General features: G+C 47.5%; 1 protein-coding gene across 1 annotated transcript in view; it reads right to left on the bottom strand.

Annotated features, from left to right (window-relative positions):
- Positions 1–885: 885 nt before the first annotated feature.
- DRGX (dorsal root ganglia homeobox) overlaps positions 886–18,846 on the bottom strand; it is a 40,040-nt gene continuing 22,079 nt past the window's right edge. Inside the window, exon 7 of the mRNA XM_083738537.1 lies at positions 886–4,489. Within this exon, the coding sequence (XP_083594663.1) occupies positions 4,224–4,489 (266 nt within the window). The 3' untranslated portion in view covers positions 886–4,223. The remainder of the gene's footprint in view (positions 4,490–18,846) is intronic.

The raw sequence follows: 18,846 nt of genomic DNA, 5'->3' as shown, positions 1-18,846 counted from the left end.
TTAGGAGGGAAAAAGTGAGTCTTATAGAGCAAAAAATACGGTATTTGATTGGGGGGGGCAGGTGTCCTGCCCTCCTGGCTACGCCCATGGTTTGAGCGGTTTCTGAATCGGAACCCCAGTCAACCAGCACAAAAACCTGACAGCTGTTTGTTCCAATACAGCCGCAAACAGCGTGTTTCCATGGAAGAATGTAGCAGGGCAAGTAGAAGCGTGGACAACCTAGTTACATACGGAATCCTAGGACCACCCTCCTTTCTCCTTCCCCTGTGATGTTCACGGTGACAGCAGGAAGCAGGTTTCCTCGTTGGAGTCAACGCCAAACCACCAACTGGAAGGGCAGAGCTCCAGACCTGCGGATGATGCCACAACTTCCTGAGTGAGGGAACAGAACTCACAGGCCAAAGCTCATTGTTACGTACTGAAGTTCTCACCCTGGGCCAGCAGGGGGATACTGTAGATAGTTTTCACTCAGGTCCACATATGTAAATAAGGGATCGAATGTGACATTTAGTGATTGGATAGTTACAGAAAGTGGTTACTGTTGCGTTCTAGTGGAGCTCTATATAAGCAGGCTGGCTGAACCCTTCAGTTCAGTTCTGTTCTGGCCTGTGAATAAACAAGAGCTGTTTGAAGAATCGCTGTGTCGTCTGATATGTTCACCCACAACTTAACACTCATCCTTACCTGCAATTGCGTATTCCCACCCTTCATCCCCATTTCCCTTTCCATCACCACGGCACATTGGGATACAGGAGCTCCAAGGTTCTTGGATGCTTGGCATCTCTGCAGCATAATCAGGGAAATGTTTCTCTTTGCCCAAACCCCATGGAGGGCTGCTGACCCGAGCACCATAAAGCCACTCTCAAAGGGAGGTTGCGTCTTTCCAACGTGCAATCCGGATTAAGAGTTCTGCCACAAACCGTAAAACCACAGCATCGTTTTGATATTTGTCCAGTTTTGTCGTGTAGCCTTGCTCAGAGGGACAGAGTTGAGATTCTGGGTGTCGTGCTTTCCATCATGAAGGCGCAATAATTCTACGGCATTTTCAGACTGTACAGGACTGGTGCCTTTGTAAGCCTTTCTGAAATGAACTGGAATTATGCTAAAATTGTGTTGAGGGTCCATGAAACACCATGTGTGTGTGTGTGTGTGTGTGTGTGTGTGTGTGTAAGAGAGAGAGATGTCATTCATAGAGATGGAGCGAAAAGTACTCTTAAAAATAATGCAGGGCAATTCTTGGGGTCCTTTTTTCTAAACATGTTTTTTTTTTTATTAAACCAACAGAAAATACATCATGCAGCAGGTATTTCTCATTATTATACAGCAAAACTGCCAGGCAGCAATTCCAGCTACATCGGGCAGGCAGGTTTTTGTGATGGTCTCCAGTTTTGCACAGTCACTAGAGTGTCGCACCATGAATTATTAAATCAATGCTTCATGGTAATACATAATTTCTTATCAATTATTCATGCTAATGTGCGTGTATTTTACTTAATTGTGTTATTGACGATCAAAAGTAATTTCCTGAAAATCCTCAAGGACAGAAAATTTAATCAACATAACTACTTTTCAGATGCAATGCTGTTAAGTATTCTTAATTTGCTCAACAGTTCACTTATTTATGTACCTTTCTGGAGGAAAAATGAGTTTAATCAAACCATTAGAATGAAGAGTTAGTGTATACAAGGGCCAAGTTCACCTGAGCAATCAGTAATTATGCCGAAATGAAATTGAGATTGCTTATATTTTTTGCAAACCATTTTAATAGTGGAACTTTAGGAAATAAATTCCAAATGACTGGAATGGCTGTGAAAAGAGACACAGATTCCTCTTCTTCCTGGGATGTTTGTGTGTGTGTAGCTTTTTATTTTTGGCAGGAGAAACTGTTCTTGTTACTCTTCAGATAAATGCTTAAGAGCTGAAGGTGAAGAGATTTTGGTTGCATCCAAACCCCACAGGGGTGCTGCAATCTCCACAGCTACAGTGGCTGCCCCCTTCTGCTTCTTATTCTCTGCTGGGATTCAAGTTTATCAGAAGGACAGGGGTAAATGTTAACAACTTGCGTTAAAACAAAGAAAAGCCCTCCTGCATTGCTCATCAACCAGTCAAAAGAACAGAGCTCAAAATGAACCCCGAGCCAGAAAGATGCTCTATACACAAGGCCTGAGCATCACCAACTATCTTTCTGTCATAGTATAATTTATGTAACCTGGGAGGTTGTGACTCTGCAAAGGTATGGTCTTTGGAGAACCAGGCACTCCACTTTCTTGATCAGGGGGTGACAGCCTTGAGTTCTCAACACCTGTTTTATATGTCTGGGTCTTCTGCAATCCGAGACAAACTTACTAGAAGCAGTGATTTATCTATTTTGGTTTCTCTCCATTTTTTAGTTTTCCAACCTGAAGTTCAGAACACTACACTTGTATTACCGGTTTGCAATTTGTTAAGTTAAAAAGTCACCGCCACAAACATTCATCGGCATATTAGCACACGGTCGCTTTTTCCTATGACGCATATTTTTGCAAACATAATGCATTTGTGCATGTCATTTTCACCAATATCTTTTCCCCAATATACCCACTTTTGTAACCATTTTTTGTTTACGCTTTCTGAAATAATGCACAAACCGCAAAAGAGCTATCCTTTGAAATTCGTACTTCTGGGAATTTTGCAAGGCAGTTGCAAAATTCAACTGGGAGTTGAATTCAACAGGACTTATATTTTAGTACACTTGAATAGTATTGCACACTTGAAATGATTTGATTCTTCTATTGTATGCCATCCGACTGGGGGTTTATCTGAAGGGCAGGGTAGAATACCTATGACAAATAAAAAATATTACCACTCTGTGCTCATGAATCAAACCCTTGGTTATGGACTGCTGTCAAAGTGTCTTCCTTCTGCTCTGTGGGATAAACTGATGGTCTCATGTCGTCAAATTCAACAGGATCTTGAGGCACAGCCTGTGTGAAGTTACAGTTCTGCTACGATGAGGGGAAATGGAGGGACATGTTCCACAAAGGACCTCGGCTTGGCAAGTAGAGCAACTTAGCAGGCAAAGCAGAAATCCCTTTCCAGGAAGGGATGGATCCAAAGATCCTATTCACCAAGCTCATTCAATGACAGAAGACCTATTTATCATCTAGATGTTGTAGTAGACCCTTCCTGTCATTTTCATTGCCCCCAAATTATACCTTAGAAAGAGAGGTTGTTATCTTCACCCATTCATATTTCTGCTAGAAACGCTGATAGGAATGTCTGTGGACTCCAGCGTCCCAAACTGAACATAGGGAGCAGGTTGAAGTGATGGTCCCATGGAGAGATGACTCAGATTGCTAGAAATTCAGCCCCAGTGTTTTTGCAGGGAATTGTCACACTCCTTGGCTGTTGGCCCGGCTTCTCAGACCTGAATGGCCTAAGTCAAGGTGTTAGTGGCACCAGCAAGTTGAAGCCCCCCCCCCCCCGCAGTATGGGTGGCTGGCTCTCCTTCCTCCTACACATGTGTAGGATCACCTTCCTCCTACACATGTGTAGGGTCACATTGTGGCTTGGATGTGGGCCAAGGGGCTGTTTGGTTGTGTGTGCATCATTACAATCTCCTGTAATCTGTGCGTTGAGGGCCATTCTCTCAAAAGGCGGCGTACAGACCTTCTAAATAAATAAACTAATAGATTAGCAATAAAATCCCTCATGTGAGCTCAACAAGACTGACCTCTCTGTCCATATTGCTCTCTGGACCTCAGGAACTTCCGCTCGTCAGGCCTATGAAACCAGGCCTTTCTACACCCATCTGCTGTGGAACAACTAAGAGGTTGTTGTTCTTATTTAAATAGAAGGGGGCCTGTTATGCAATGCTGAGGCAACCCCTGATCCCCTCCCCACCCCAATCTGGTGGAATCTAGACACCAGGCAAATAATGCCCTTTTGCTTCTCTCTCTATTCCCATCAGGGCTCCTGGATTCAATTCAGCTGTAAGCAGAACTAACACCAGGCAGTACCTGGAGATTCAGCGAGAGCAATGGAGAACCTCGGGAAATCCAGCGGGAATTGATGGTAGCAATAAAAGACAGGGCCAGGGAAAACCCAGAGCTTGCTGAAACTGTCAAGAGATGAGCGAGTTTCCTTCCAGTTTCAAAATAAATCCAGACAACTTCTAAAGGGTAGATTCCCTCGGATTTGGTTTCTTGGGGTGCTGAGTTCGTTACGAGGTGACATGTGGGGTCTCAAACACTTTTCTCGCTTTCGTTCTGTTCCACAGCCACGGGCGGCTTGTTGTCCAAGCCATTCTCTGCGGCAGGCTTGGCCCCCGAGGGTGGAGTGGGGCTGCTGGAGGCCAGGAGGTTCGCCGACTGCAGCACAGCCTCTGAGTGCTCCCGGGCTTTCATGCGCAGGGCCGCCACGCTTGCCGTGCGATTACTCTGGCAGCCGTACGTGGGGAGGAAGGAGAGGCCCATGTGGTCAGGAACACAGCAAGAGCACAGCGGGCTACCTGCAGCGGGAGGAAAAACAAAACACCACCTGCCGTCGGAACGCATCGGTAAAAGATGGAACTGTTTGCTGCTGCAATGCACTTCTACAAATATGCGCCAGGAGGATTTTCCAGGGGCCTGCCCACCTGTAGGCACCACGAATGAAGCTGCTGCAGACACTATTCAGGCTAGATCAGCAGTTCCAAAGCCACAGTGGTACCTCGGGTTAAGTACTTAATTCGTTCCGGAGGTCCGTTCTTAACCTGTAACTGTTCTTAACCTGAAGCACCACTTTAGCTAATGGGGCCGCCTGCTGCCGCCGCGCAGCAGAGCACAATTTCTGTTCTCATCCTGAAGCAAAGTTCTTAACCTGAAGCACTATTTCTGAGTTAGCGGAGTCTGTAGCCTGAAGCGTATGTAACCTGAAGCGAATGTAACCCGAGGTACCACTGTACAGTGGTCAAAAAGACTGTCGGGGTGGGCAGACTGTATCACCAATGTTTTCTCAGCAGAAAAGAAACTTGTTTTATTTCAAAGAGTTACTTCTGAGTAAAATACACCAAACCCAGTCAATTCTGTTTTATTATGTAAAGGAAGCGCCCTTTGGGAGTGAATTAAATAATGTGGAGGCTAAGAAAGTGCTGTAACAAACATATCTCAGTATTATCCTTCATCCACCTTTTTGTTCTGCTCTGAGAGGGTCCACTTCCAAATCCAAAGTGTTGGCGGCCAACATCCTTCCTCTTATTGCTTAGCAACAGAATTAGGTGATTTGGCCCTGTGGATAGCTCAGTCAGTAGAGCATGAGACTCTTAATCTTAGGGTTGTGGGTTTGAACCCCACGTTGGGCAAAAGATTCCTGCATTATTATTAATAATAATAATTTTTATTTATACCCCACCCTCGCCAGCCAAGGCCGGGCTCAGGGCAGCTAACAAGCAATAATAAATACAAGTTGAATGAATACAACTTAAAAACAAAATTAAAATACAACATTAAAATATTGAAACATTAAAATATTAAAATGTAGCCTCATCGCAGGAGGAGAAAGGAAAAGAAAAAAGAAAGAGGGGGAGGGAATCAAATTGGCTCCAAGCCAAAGGCCAGGCGGAACAACTCTGTCTTACAGGCCCTGCAGAAAGAAATCAAATCCTGCAGGGGCCTGGTCTCATGAGGCAGAGCGTTCCACCAGGCCAGAGCCAGTGTTGAAAAGGCCCTGGCTCTGGTTGAGGCTAATCTAACTTCCTTAGGGCCCGGGACCACTAGGGTGTTGCTATTTATGGACCTTGAGGCTCTCCGTGGGGTATATCGGGAGAGGCGGTCCCATAGGTATGAGGGTCCTAGGCCGTGAAGGGCTTTAAAGGTCAAAACCAGCACCTTAAATCTGACCCTGTACTCCACCGGGAGCCAATGCAGCTGGAAAAGCACTGGGTGAATATGCTCCCATGGCAGAGACCCCGTGAGGAGCCTCCCTGCAGCATTCTGCACCTGCTGGAGTTTCTGGGACAGCTTCAAGGGCAGCCCCGCGTAGAGCGAATTACAGTAGTCAAGCCTGGAGGTGACCGTCGCATGGATCACTGTGGCCAGGTCAGGGCGGGAAAGGTAAGGGAATGCAGTGAATTAGACAAGATAATCCTCAGTGTCCCTTCCAACTGTACAATTCTACGATTCTGAGCACCCTTAGCAACGATGCTGCCTACCACGCCTTGAAGTATTACAGCTGCCTCCACATTTTGTGCTCTAACTTTCAGAAATGGCCAACTTGCTTTTAAAAAAAGTTAAGAGTGCTTTGGGACTCAGTAAATGCGTACCACCTGCACTCCTCTGCTGATGGTCCTGATCAGGGAGAAGAAGAAACGAAGAGTGGAAACGACTCAACACACCAAAATTCTAGAATTCAACAATGGCAATTCATTGTTTGTAGTCACTTTTCAATGGTATCCCCTCAGTTATCCATGTATTCTAGTAACTTAGAAAAGGCCTCAGCCACATGACGCCCTAATTCCTCACATACTGTGCATACCTATAAATCCACCTTTGGTTCAGCGAAGAAACAGCATTTCATATTTATGGACAACTTCTTAAAGTCATAAAAAAAAGTGTAGCTTAACCATATTGATCGAAAAGCCAGGCAACACTATGAACAATATGGAGGTAAAATTATAGGAACTGGGTTAGTCATATAGCCTTTGAGAAACAGTAGTAGACAAGGACATTATCATCTTTCCTAATTTGTATCTTTTATAAAGACACGGGGCCAGAAACCCTGATTCTGCCTTCACAGCTGCCTGTGGAAAGTACCCAGCCAAAACAGCTATGAGTGAAAAGTGCTGTTTGTGGTTTCACTCGTCTTACTGCAAATGTAAAAACGATAGGGACTAGAATGCTCTTCCCATTTAAAAAGGTCCATCTTCTGCTTCCTGCCTCACGTTAGCAACTTTCACAAACTCAGAGGGCCTGTGAACAGCACAAGGGATGCTCAGACATAGTGTGATGGTTCTAGGGGTTGCTCGTGCGTAAGCTGGTGCAAACACCTGGGTGTATTGCCTGAGTGAACCTTTTCTGTCCGGCCAGCCACGCACCCGTGGCTGTCTCAATCGCTGGCAGAATACGTCAGTGGGCGTTTCTTAAACTTCTTCCAGCAAAGAAGCTCTTTGACGCCTAGTCTCCTCCTACTCTCTCTGCACGAAAGCCTTCTGCACAAGGAGGGCGTAGGCAGCGGAGGACCTCTACTCTCCCTGCTGGTCCCCGGCAAGGAGTCATGGGACCACCTCGCCACTTCCCCCATCTGCCACCCTTCTCCACTGGTGCTACGCTGATTCTCTTCCCCAGAAGATGGGCTGCATCTCCAATCCCGGGACGCTCTCTGGAATCCCTCTGGATTTTGCTCTCTCCCTCCGGCACTGATGCCAGTTCCCTGACACATAGCTTTAATGTTGTTGTGTGTGAACGGGTGGGAGTTGTGTCTAAAGATCACCCAGAGGAGTACAGTGTTAGAGGTCCAAACGGCCTCAGTTGTAAGTCGGGTATTTCGCACTGCTGTGCCCCTTGCTGTGAAATCCTCTTCTGGCAAGATTCCGCAGCTGTCCTCACTTTTGACTTCCAGGTATCTTTGAAGACCTTTTTCAGTCCACAGGCCTCTGCAGCTGTTTAATTTTTAATTTTCTGACCAGCCAGCTGCTTTAATGGTTATCTGTTATTGTTTGTAATGGTGCTTTCTGTTTTAACGTTGCACACACTGCCTTGATATTTTACGATATAGTGGTACAGAAATACTTTTCTGCATAAATAAAATAACGGGAGGCACGCACGAAACAAGGACCTCCATGGAAGCTACCGCATGATGCAGTGATGGCCGCCAGCATGACTTTAAAAGGAATTAAGACAAAATAATGAAGGGCAAAGCTATTTTCTATCTGCCCTGACAGAGGCAATATGTCTCTGAATATTAGTTGCTGGGAATCACAAAAGGGGAGAAGCAGCACTAAAGTTCCATGACTGGGAGCGGCCGCCGAGACCATATAACATTGGGAGACCTGCATTGGCTCCCAGTACGTTTCCCAGCACAATTCAAAGTGTTGGTGCTGACCTTTAAAGCCCTAAATGGCCTCGGCCCAGTATACCTGAAGGAACGTCTCCACCCCCATTGTTCAGCCCAGACACTGAGGTCCAGCTCCGATGGCCTTCTGGCAGTTCCCTCACTGCAAGAAGTGAGGTTACAGGGAACCAGAGGGCCTTCTCAGTGGTGGTATCTGCACTGTGGAATGCCCTCCAATTAGATTTCAAGGAAATAGACAACTACCTGATTTTTAAAAGACATCTGAAGGCAGCCCTGTTTGGGGAAGTTATTAATGTTTGATGTTTTATTGTGTTTTTAATATTCTGTTGGGAGCTGCCCAGAGTCGCTGGGGAGGCCTAGCCAGATGGGTGGGGTATAATTAATAAATTATTATATTATTATTATTATTTGCAGACTTCTGATAGGTTTCTGGTTCGCCACTGTGAGAACAGGATGCCAGACTAAATGGGTGTTTCTATCAGCACTTGGGTTTTATTTTTGCTGTCTTATTAGAGTTTCCCAGAGAGCCACTGAACATGGTTATAAAGAGAAGGCTCCGTTTAGTCCCTAGAATAGTGGTTTTCAACCAGCGTGCCCTGGCACTCTGGGGTGCCTTGAATGGTGATCAGGGGTGCTGTGGGCAATACTGGCCTCTGTCCCTCTTTCCTTCTCTCCCTCCTCTGATGCCCTCTTTTCAGCAGGGGGCCGGTCCACTGTCCCCTCAGACCTTGTGGGGGGCTGGACTACATTTTTTTGGGGGGGGAGAAATGAACGAATTCCTATGCCCCACAGATAACCCAGAGATGCATTTTAAATATAAGAATACATTCTACTCATGTAAAAATATGCTGACCATCTGCGGGCCAGATTGAGAAGGCAATTGGGCCAGATCCGGCCCCCAGGCCTTAGTTTGCCTACCCATGCTCTTGCGTCTCTGCCTCCCAAAGGCTTGAACGACTGTTTGTTGTAGCAGCCCTGGCTACAAGCTCCCCAGGCAAATGGTGCCTCTGGGGCTGGCCAGGGGTGCTGGTTGCCAGGAGCTGAGGCGGCCATGGAGCAAGCGAGTGGGCGAGGGAGCCCAGCCAGCCGGTCCGCCAGCCCTTGCCGTTGGGAATGGACAGATAAGTCCCAGGCCCCTGTGAGGCAATGTGAGGAGGCACCTCTTTTGGGGGGGCAGCTCAGAGAGCAGGGGCAACAGCAGCGGAAGACTCCCAAGGAGAGGGGAGAGGAGAGGAGGCTGAGGGAACCCTCCACAAGGGAGGGTGTGTGAAAAAAAGGTGAGGGGCTGCCAGCTCTGCAGGCAAGGGGTGACATAACTGGGCTCCTGAGCCCCACAAGGGTGCCACTGAAAGAAGGTAGATGGTCAAGGGAGCTGTGGACTCTAGAAGAAAGGAGATCTGCTCCTGTCATAGTGTGTGGAAGCCCAGCCTTAGCATCTGAACGGGGCCCTGTGCTAAATTGTTTCAAGAAGCTGCTGTCTCCTGTATTCTAAATTAAAAACACACAATTAGTTCTCCATTAGGTTACAGCAAATTCTGCAAAATTGATCTGGAGCACCTACTGTTGCTATATTACATCATGCTTGAAAGGCTGAGCTCGGACATAAATACTTAATGTAATAAATACAGTCTGAAATATTTGATCCACTTGACAGTTTAATTGATCTGCTACAGAGAGACTGACAGGAAAAATTAAATTAGTCCTGCCTCATCTCTGCCAAAAGCACATTTTAACTGAAAGTGGTACTTGAACTACAGATCGGTTCACAAGGGGATCCCTTTTTCCACTAGACACCGCCGGAGGAGAAGAGGAGCAGGGTGAGCTTAGAATCAGGGGTAGACAACCTAAGGCCTGTGGGCCATAAGTGGCCCATGGAGGTCGTTTAACCGGCCCCCGAGCCACCCCCGAACCAAGCCGCCCGCTCAGTGATTCCCAGCGCAGCGCAGCACAGGGACTCGCTTCCACAGTGCTGGAAATCACATCTGCGCATGCTCAGACTCCGGAAATCATGTCTGCGCAGACGCCGGAAATCGTGGCAGTGCACACGATCTGGCCCACGCAGGGATCTCCGCTGGAGTAAACCAGCCCAGGGGAGGTAAACCTGGCCTAGATCTAGATTTTAAAGCACATCTTTCCTCGATTATCACACTTGCACCCTGACACAGCCACTCCCAACCTTGTGCCCTCTGGACATTTTGGACTCCAGGTCCCATCAGCCCCCTGCCAGCATCCCTGTCTGGAGTTGATGGGAGCTGCAATCCAAAATAACTGGAAGGCAGCAGTTTTGGGAATCGTTCCCTAACAATTCTTCCTCGTGAGTCTGTGGGATATTTAGTAAGGTAAAGGGACCCCTGACCATTAGGTCCAGTCATGGCTGACTCTGGGGTTGCGGCGCTCATCTCACTTTATTGGCTGAGGGAGCCAGCGTACAGCTTCCGGGTCATGTGGCCAGCATGACTAAGTCCTTTCTGGCAAACCAGAGCAGCGCACGGAAATGCCATTTACCTTCCTGCTGGAGTGGTACCTATTTATCTACTTGCACTTTGACGTGCTTTCGAACTGCTAGGTGGGCAGGAGCAGGAACCAAGCAATGGGAGCTCACCCTGTCATTGGGATTCGAACCGCTGACCTTCTGATCGACAAGTCCTAGGCTCTGTGGTTTAACCCACAGCGCCACCCGTGGTGGGATATTTACAATGGTGTCAAACCAACAATTTGTATTTCCTGCAAGTTTGCTAGAGAGAACCCTGTGAGAGACACTTTCCCATTGTGCCCTGATAGGAGAAGGTATCTCTCTCTCGCTCTCTCTTTTGTCCTACCTGTGATATATATTGCACATCCTCTTTTTCGCCATTCTTCCATCAAGTCCATCATGTGAAGGTGTTCAGACACCATTTTAAGCTAGACTAAAGTATGCCTTTGCAACTGAATGAGCATGTTAAGCCTTCCCAAGCAAAGCCGCTGCATCTGTTACTCTCCAACAAGTATTCTGAGTGAGCAAATGTCAATTTTTGACCTTTTACAAGATTGTGTGATTATTGTATTAAGGGGGGGGAGGGAGAAATACCAGGAGAATCCCATCTGCCTTAAAGTGTCCTGGATTATTTAAACCAAAAGGTTAAAACTAGCCTCTCCAAGCTTCCCTTTCAAGCTGCAAAGGGTCACAAAGGATAATATCTAATAAAAATTTCCCTAGCATCTATTCTCATCCCTACATACCGTATTTTTCGCCCTATAGGACACACTGGCCCATAGGACACACCTCCTTTGGGGGGGGAATGAATAAAAAAAAATTATTTCCCCCCCCCAGCCGCGAGGCTGGGGCGGGGGAAGCCCGAGCTTCCCCTGACCCCAGCCCCCAGAACAGGCTTGCGGACACCTGCATGAACTCCCGCAGGGCTCCCTAGGCTGCGGATGTCTGCCCGAAGCGCTGGGCGCTCTGCTTCCAGCGCACCCCGCGCGCTCTGGGAAGCAGGCTGCTATCCGCAGCGTGGGGGGATAGCTTCCTGAAGCCTGGAAAGTGAGAGGGGTCAGTGTGCACCGACCCCCTCGCTCTCCAAGCTTCAGCGAAAGCCTGCATTCGCCCCATAGGACGCACACACATTTCCCCTTCATTTTTGGAGGGGGAAAAGTGCGTCCTATGGGGTGAAAAATGCGGTAGGTGTCAGAGCCCTCACTCAGGCAGATGACACACAGCCAGACCTGGCTTTGCCCCAGCAGCAGAGTTGATTCCTTTTTGGATCTCTCTGTTTCAAGAATCTGAGGGGTTTCTTTCTTTCTTTCTTTCTTTCTTTCTTTCTTTCTTTCTTTCTTTCTTTCTTTCTGAAAGCTCACCTGAACCAGACACCTGGTCCACCTCTAGCCCAACACCATCCCCTCTAGGTACCAGATCTCTGAGGTAAGGACCCTGTCCCCAGCCCAGCAGATGTGCCATCCTTTTAATTCTTGGTGCCACAGACTGAACCGATGACCACGGGGTTCACAGCACAGTCTGACGCGAATCCTCCACATCTCCCACCATCCTTTCAAGACAACGAGAAAGGATGATTGATTTATTTTGCAAAAGGCACTCCTGCTAAATCCCTGAGTGAGGCAGGTGCCTCAGGCGGCAGGTGTTGGAGGTGGGGCACAGCAGATTCTGGGGCTCTTGGGCAAAGTGGGCCCCCTTTCCCCTCAGACCACACCCCTCCTCCTCACTCTCCATGCCACCCCATTAAATTAAAATAAATCTCGACCAATAGGGCAACTCCCTTCTGCCCAATAAAAACAATACAGATGTTTTCATTTCTTGGGGGAAATTTAACCTCTTTGTATGCCTCAGTTAAGGGACACGGATGGCGCTGTGGGTTAAACCATAGAGCCTAGGACTTGCCGATCAGAAGGTCGGTGGTTCGAATCCCCGTGACAGGGTGAGCTCCCGTTGCTTGGTCCCAGCTCCTGCCAACCTAGCAGTTCACAAGCGTGTCAAAGTGCAAGTAGATAAATAAGTACCACTGTGGCGGGAAGGTAAACAGCGTTTCCGTGCGCTGCTCTGGTTCACCAGAAGAGGCTTAGTCATGCTGGCCACATGACCCGGAAGCCAAAAGATTCCTGCATTGCTTGTGGTTAGACCAGAATTCTGGGTTTCCCAAACTTGGGTCTCCAGCTGTTTTTGGACTACAACTCCCATCATCCCTAACCGCTGGTCCTGCTAGCTAGGGATGATGGGAGTTGTAGTCCAAAAACAGCTGGAGACCCAAGTTTGGGAAACCCAGAATTCTGGTCTAACCACAAGCAATGCAGGAAACTCCCATCATCCCTAGCTAGCAGGACCAGCGGTTATGGATGATGGGAGTTGTAGTTCAAAAACAGCCGGAGACCCAAGTTTGGGAAACAGTGGACTAGATGAATACCGTGGTCCTTTCCAACTTTTCGATTCTATGATTCTAATATGTAGATTGTATGAGTCCAGAGCCTGGGGTCAGTGCACAAACTACTGAGAAATAATTCTCAATTGTGGCTGTTGGTTCTCTGCTCCAGTTTAATGCAGGGCATCTGGGGGGGAGTGTTGCGCACACACAATGTCATCCCCCTGGGCCTGGCTAATCTATAGCGCTTTCTGCAGGAAAGGTTTAAACCCATTTCGTGCTGCAAATACACTTCTCAAACACTTGCTGCCACCATGTGTACACAAAGAGCGTTTCCTATTGGGCAGAACTAGTGATGTTACAGGGCTGTGCCACTCCCCATCTCCTAAAAGACTTCTGGTATATTGAAAAAAGGGATGCGGGTGGCGATGTGGGTTAAACCACAGAGCCTAGGACTTGCCGATCAGAAGGTTGGTGGTTCGAATCCTCTGCCAACCTAGCAGTTTGAAAGCACATCAAAGTGCAAGTAGATAAATAGGTACTGCTCCGGTGGGAAGGTAAATGGCATTTCCATGTGCTGCTCTGGTTTGCCAGAAGCGGCTTAGTTATGCTGGCCACATGACCCGGGAGCTGTACTCCAGCGTTAGGCAAAGTATTGCACAAAGCCTAGACAGCATCTTCAAAAGCAGAGACATCACCTTGCCAACAAAGGTCTGTATAGTTAAAGCTATGGTTTTCCCAGTAGTGATGTATGGAAGTGAGAGCTGGATCATAAAGAAGGCTGATCGCCGAAGAATTGATGCTTTTGAATTATGGTGCTGGAGGAGATTCTTGAGAGTCCCATGGACTGCAAGAAGATCAAAGCTCTCCATTCTGAAGGAAATCAGCCCTGAGTGCTCACTGGAAGGACAGATCCTGAAGCTGAGGCTCCAATACTTTGGGCCACCTCATGAGAAGAGAAGACTCCCTAGAAAAGACCCTGATGCTGGGAGAAGGGGACGACAGAGGATGAGATGGTTGGACAGTGTTCTACCAGCATGAGTTTGACCAAACTGTGGGAGGCAGTGGAAGACAGGAGTGCCTGGAATGCTCTGGTCCATGGGGTCACGAAGAGTCAGACACGGCTAAACGACTAAACAACAACATGTAGAATTGTATAGCACTATGCAAAAAAAAAGTGCATTGCAAAAAATGAGCCCTGTGTGTTTCAAACCCTACATGTGTACATATCCTTTGCAGGCTGGGGGGGGGGGGGACCAAGGCAAATAAAACAAGATTTTCTACTCACAACTTACCCAATTACACTCAGTTATTAGAAGGAATGGGGCACCAGGGCAAGCACAGAATAGTATATTAAAGGCTGCCCTCTTAAACAAACATTATTATTTAATGAGCAAATTAAGTTGATTTGGATACGCAGAAGATATGAAAAATAAATCTAAGGAACCATGGAAAGAGAAGGATGGAAGTCAAGCTTGGAAATGTTAAGATGATTGTGAATTCGTTGAAATGTATTAATCTGAAAAGTATAAATAAAACTTTAAAAAGACTATTATTAAAAAAATTAATTTATACCTCAAAAAGGACATTCAGGGTAATTCAGGGTATTTCACCTATATATTAAATAGCGTACGAAAACAGGGCACAGAAGATACTTCCATGTCACAGGCTTACATGCAGAACAAATAAAACTTTCAGATACTATGTGATCCATGTAAACACAGATCACTGCAGCTTGCCTTGCTCCACCAGAAAGGTTCCTAAACATCTCAAATAAGAGAATCGCCTGTGAAGTCCGGCATGTAATGAACACAAAACACTAGTGGAGGTGTGATGCAGGGCTTACTAGGGAAGAGCTGTTAAGTCCTAATGTGCTGTGCTGTCACGAAGCATTACAAATGCACAGTTTTCCAAGACAAACATATCCTGAGCAACAACAGTGGTACAGGAAAAGCGGAGAGGAGAGAGAGAGAGAGAGAGAGAGAGAGAGAGACTGAATGAATGTACAAAAGCCCTATAAACCTGAACTGGAAGCCAGTTTGGACGACTGCAATGCGCTCTATGTGGGGCTACCTTTGAAGGTGACCTGGAAACTCCAACTAATCCAGAATGTGGCAGCCAGACTGGTGACTGGGAGCGGCCGCCGAGACCACATAACACCAGTCCTGAAAGACCTGCATTGGCTCCCAGGACGTTTCCGAGCACAATTCAAAGTGTTGGTGCTGACCTTTAAAGCCCCAAACAGCCTCGGTCCAGTACAGTGGTACCTCGGGTTAAGTACTTAATTCGTTCCGGAGGTCTGTTCTTAACCTAAAACTGTTCTTAACCTGAAGCACCACTTTAGCTGATGGCACTTCCTGCTGCCGCTGCGCCGCCAGAGCCCGATTTCTGTTCTTATCCTGAAGCAAAGTTCTTAACCTGAAGCACTATTTCTGGGTTAGCGGAGTGTGTAACCTGAAGCGTATGTAACCTGAAGCGTATGTAACCCGAGGTACCACTGTATACCTGAAGGAGTGTCTCCGCTCGCATCGTTCAGCCCAAACACTGAGGTCCAGTGCCGAGGGCCTTCTGGCGGTTCCCTCAATGCGAGAAGTGAGGTTACAGGGAACCAGGCAGAAGGCCTTCTAAGTGGTGGGCAGCCCTGTTTGGGGATGTTATTAATGGCTGATGTTTTATTGTGTTTTTAATATTCTGTTACAGGGACGCAGGTGGCGCTGTGGGTTAAAGCCTCAGCGCCTAGGACTTGCCGATCGAAAGGTCGGCGGTTCGAATCCCTGCGGCGGGGTGCGCTCCCGCTGCTCGGTCCCAGCGCCTGCCAACCTAGCAGTTCGAAAGCACCTCCAGGTGCAAGTAGATAAATAGGGACCGCTTACCAGCGGGAAGGTAAACGGCGTTTCCGTGTGCGGCTCTGGCTCGCCAGATGCAGCTTTGTCACGCTGGCCACGTGACCCGGAAGTGTCTCTGGACAGCGCTGGCCCCCGGCCTCTTGAGTGAGATGGGCGCACAACCCCAGAGTCTGTCAAGACTGGCCCGTACGGGCAGGGGTACCTTTACCTTTACCTTTACCTAATATTCTGTTGGGAGCCACCCAGAGTGGCTGGGGCAACCCAGTCAGATGGGCAGGGTATAAATAATAGATATTATTATTATTATTATTATTATTAGGAAGATGTACACACAATTTGGGGGGGAGAGCCCTAACAGAACAGCATTAAGCATTAAATCCTGCACATACATGAAAATTGCACAGTCCTCACTTTAACTGCTCCTGCCTTGCATGCATCAGATGAATGGGGCAAAGGAATTTATGTGGGTGAGAAGATCTTTACTGCCATTTCGAAATAAAAGATCTCCAGCTGTTAATTTCTGCCCCCCATCTTTATAGACAACCCACACAGCAACAGCCCCACATATATACAACTCTGCTCTTTTCTCTCTGCCCTGCCCATCGCTGTTGAGACCAGCCCTGATCCCTTTTTGTTTAATGTTTTTATTAAAGAATTTCCCATTTTGTTCTGACTTCTCCTCCTCCGCCTCTCCCCTCCCTCAATCCCCTGGAATTTGCATTACAGGGACATGCACACATGCGCACACACACAAAAATGTCTATGAGAGAAAGGAAATAGCACCATACTCAGAAGTCGAGCTCAAGAATGGTCAAACAAGACTTCCCGAAACCTATATTCGCATGGCACCCAAAGTCCTGGGTGGAGCCTATCACGCCTCTCCAGGGACAGAATTCCACCAAGTTGGTGCCACAACTGAAAAGGCCCTGTCCCTAGTAGATGCCTGCTGTGGGTCACTCAGCAGCCAGAAACTGGTGCAAAGCCTCAAAAGTAGAATGAATCGTATAGATACCCAGGTACCAAGCTATTTAGGGCTTTAAGGGTCAAATCCAGCACTTTAAAATAAGCCTGGAAATCAACAGGCAACCAGCATGGATCATACAAGATCAGAGTAATATGCTCTGATCAGCTGACTCCAGCCACTATTCTAGTGGCTGCATTTTGCACAAACTGAAGTTTCCCCAACCATGGAAGACACTAGGTCAGGAGCCGGCAAACTAAGGTCCATGAGCCGGATCAGGCCCAATTGCCTTCAGGATCTGGCCTGTGGACTGTCCGTGGATGGGCGTGGGGATTATGTTCGTTTCGGCTGTGCCATTTCCCCCCCGTGCCATTCCATTTTTTGCCCCCTCCCTCAAACACACGGCAGCGGCGCCTCCTCCCTCCCTCCTTCTGACTTCTCCCTGCCCTGCCTAGAGGAGGTAGGGGGCTGGGCTGAGCTGGCTGAGCGCCATTTTAAGCAGCCCCTCTCCGGAGCCAGCCCTTTCACGACGCTCATCTTCTCTCCACCGCCACCCTGGTGCCCCTTCTCTGGCCCACCACAAGGTCTGAGGGACAGTGGACCAGACTGTGGCTAATATTTTTTGCCAAACCCTGCGCTAGGTCATAAATGACCATAGTGAGCCACAGCCATCCACAAGGTTTGCAGCTGGCATATCTGCACAAGCTGGCAAAAGTCACTCCTAGTCACCGATGCCACCTATGAATCTCAAAAAAACCAGCACCAAATCCAAGAGCATCCCAAAAACTGAGGAACTGCTCCTTCAGGACGACTGAAACCCCATTCAGAACAGGGCTCTGTGTCCAGGGCAGCTGTTTACCAGCTCCATCTGGTACGCAGACTGAGACCCTACCTGCCTGTGGACTGTCTCGCCAGAGTGGTGCATGCTCTGGTTATCTCCCGCTTGGACTACTGCAATGCGCTCTACGTGAAGGTGACCCGGAAACTACAACTAATCCAGAACGCGGCAGCTAGACTGATGACTGGGAGCGGCCACAGAGACCACATAACACTGGTCTTGAAAGACCTACATTGGCTCCCAGTACATTTCCAAGCACAATTCAAAGTGTTAGTATTGACCTTTAAAGCCCTAAACGGCCTCGGTCCAGTATTCCTGAAGGAGTGTCTCCACGCTCATTGTTCAGCCCGGACACTGAGGTCCAGCGCCGAGGGCCTTCTGGCGGTTCCCTCACTGCAAGAAGCCAAGTTACAGGAAACCAGGCAGAGGGGCCTTCTCAGTAGTGGTGCCTTCCCTGTGGAACGCCCTCCCACCAGATGTCAAAGAGAACAACAACTACCAGACTTTTAGAAGACATCTGAAGGCAGACCTGTTTAGGGAAGCTTTTAATGTTTGGTGTATTATAGTATTTTAATATTTTTTGGGAAGCCGCCCAGAGTGGCTGGGGAAGCCCAGCCAGATGGGTGGGGTATAAATTAATAATAATAATAATAATAATAATAATAATAATAATAATAATAATAATAATATAGTAGCAACCATGATACTGGCTTGGACAGCCCATGGGCAACCGACATTCATCTTCTCTGCATTAAAATTCAGTTTTGTTTTTTCCCATCCAGTCTTCTCAGCCTGACAAGCTCTTGTTTGTGGCTCCTGCTGTGTCCCTAGGATCTGACGAAAATGAGAGACAAAGCTGTGTATTATCAGCCTACCAGTGACACCTCTGCTCAAACCTCAGACTCTGTGGTTTCATGTAAGGTTGGGACAAGGCAGAACCAACTGGAACTCGGCCAGGAGAAAAAGAACTACACAATTTGATAAGACATCTGAAGGCAGTCCTGTATCAAGAAGTTTTTTATGTTAGTTCAAATATCTGCCGGAACTATAAAGAAAAAGAAGGTACCTTTTATCATATGTGGTGGGCTTGTAAGGTAATAAAAGCTTTCTGGGAGATGATATATAATGAAATGGAAAAAAAATGTTTAAAATAACTTCAGTTAAGAAAACAGAAGCTTTCTTATTAGGAATTACAGGTACCGACATCCCAAAGGAGCAGAAAATATTTTTGATATATGGAACAACAGTTGCACGGATGTTATTGGCCCAGAGTTGGAAAGAAGACAAGGTCCCTACCAGAGAAGAATGGCAAACCAAGTTAATGGA

This window comes from Podarcis gaigeae (genome assembly GCF_964106915.1).
Source record: "Podarcis gaigeae genome assembly, chromosome: 5".
In the NCBI taxonomy this organism is placed as follows: Eukaryota; Metazoa; Chordata; class Lepidosauria; order Squamata; family Lacertidae; genus Podarcis; species Podarcis gaigeae.
The sequence above is the reverse complement of the archived record's forward strand: the minus strand, read 5'-3'. Positions and strand labels throughout refer to the sequence as shown.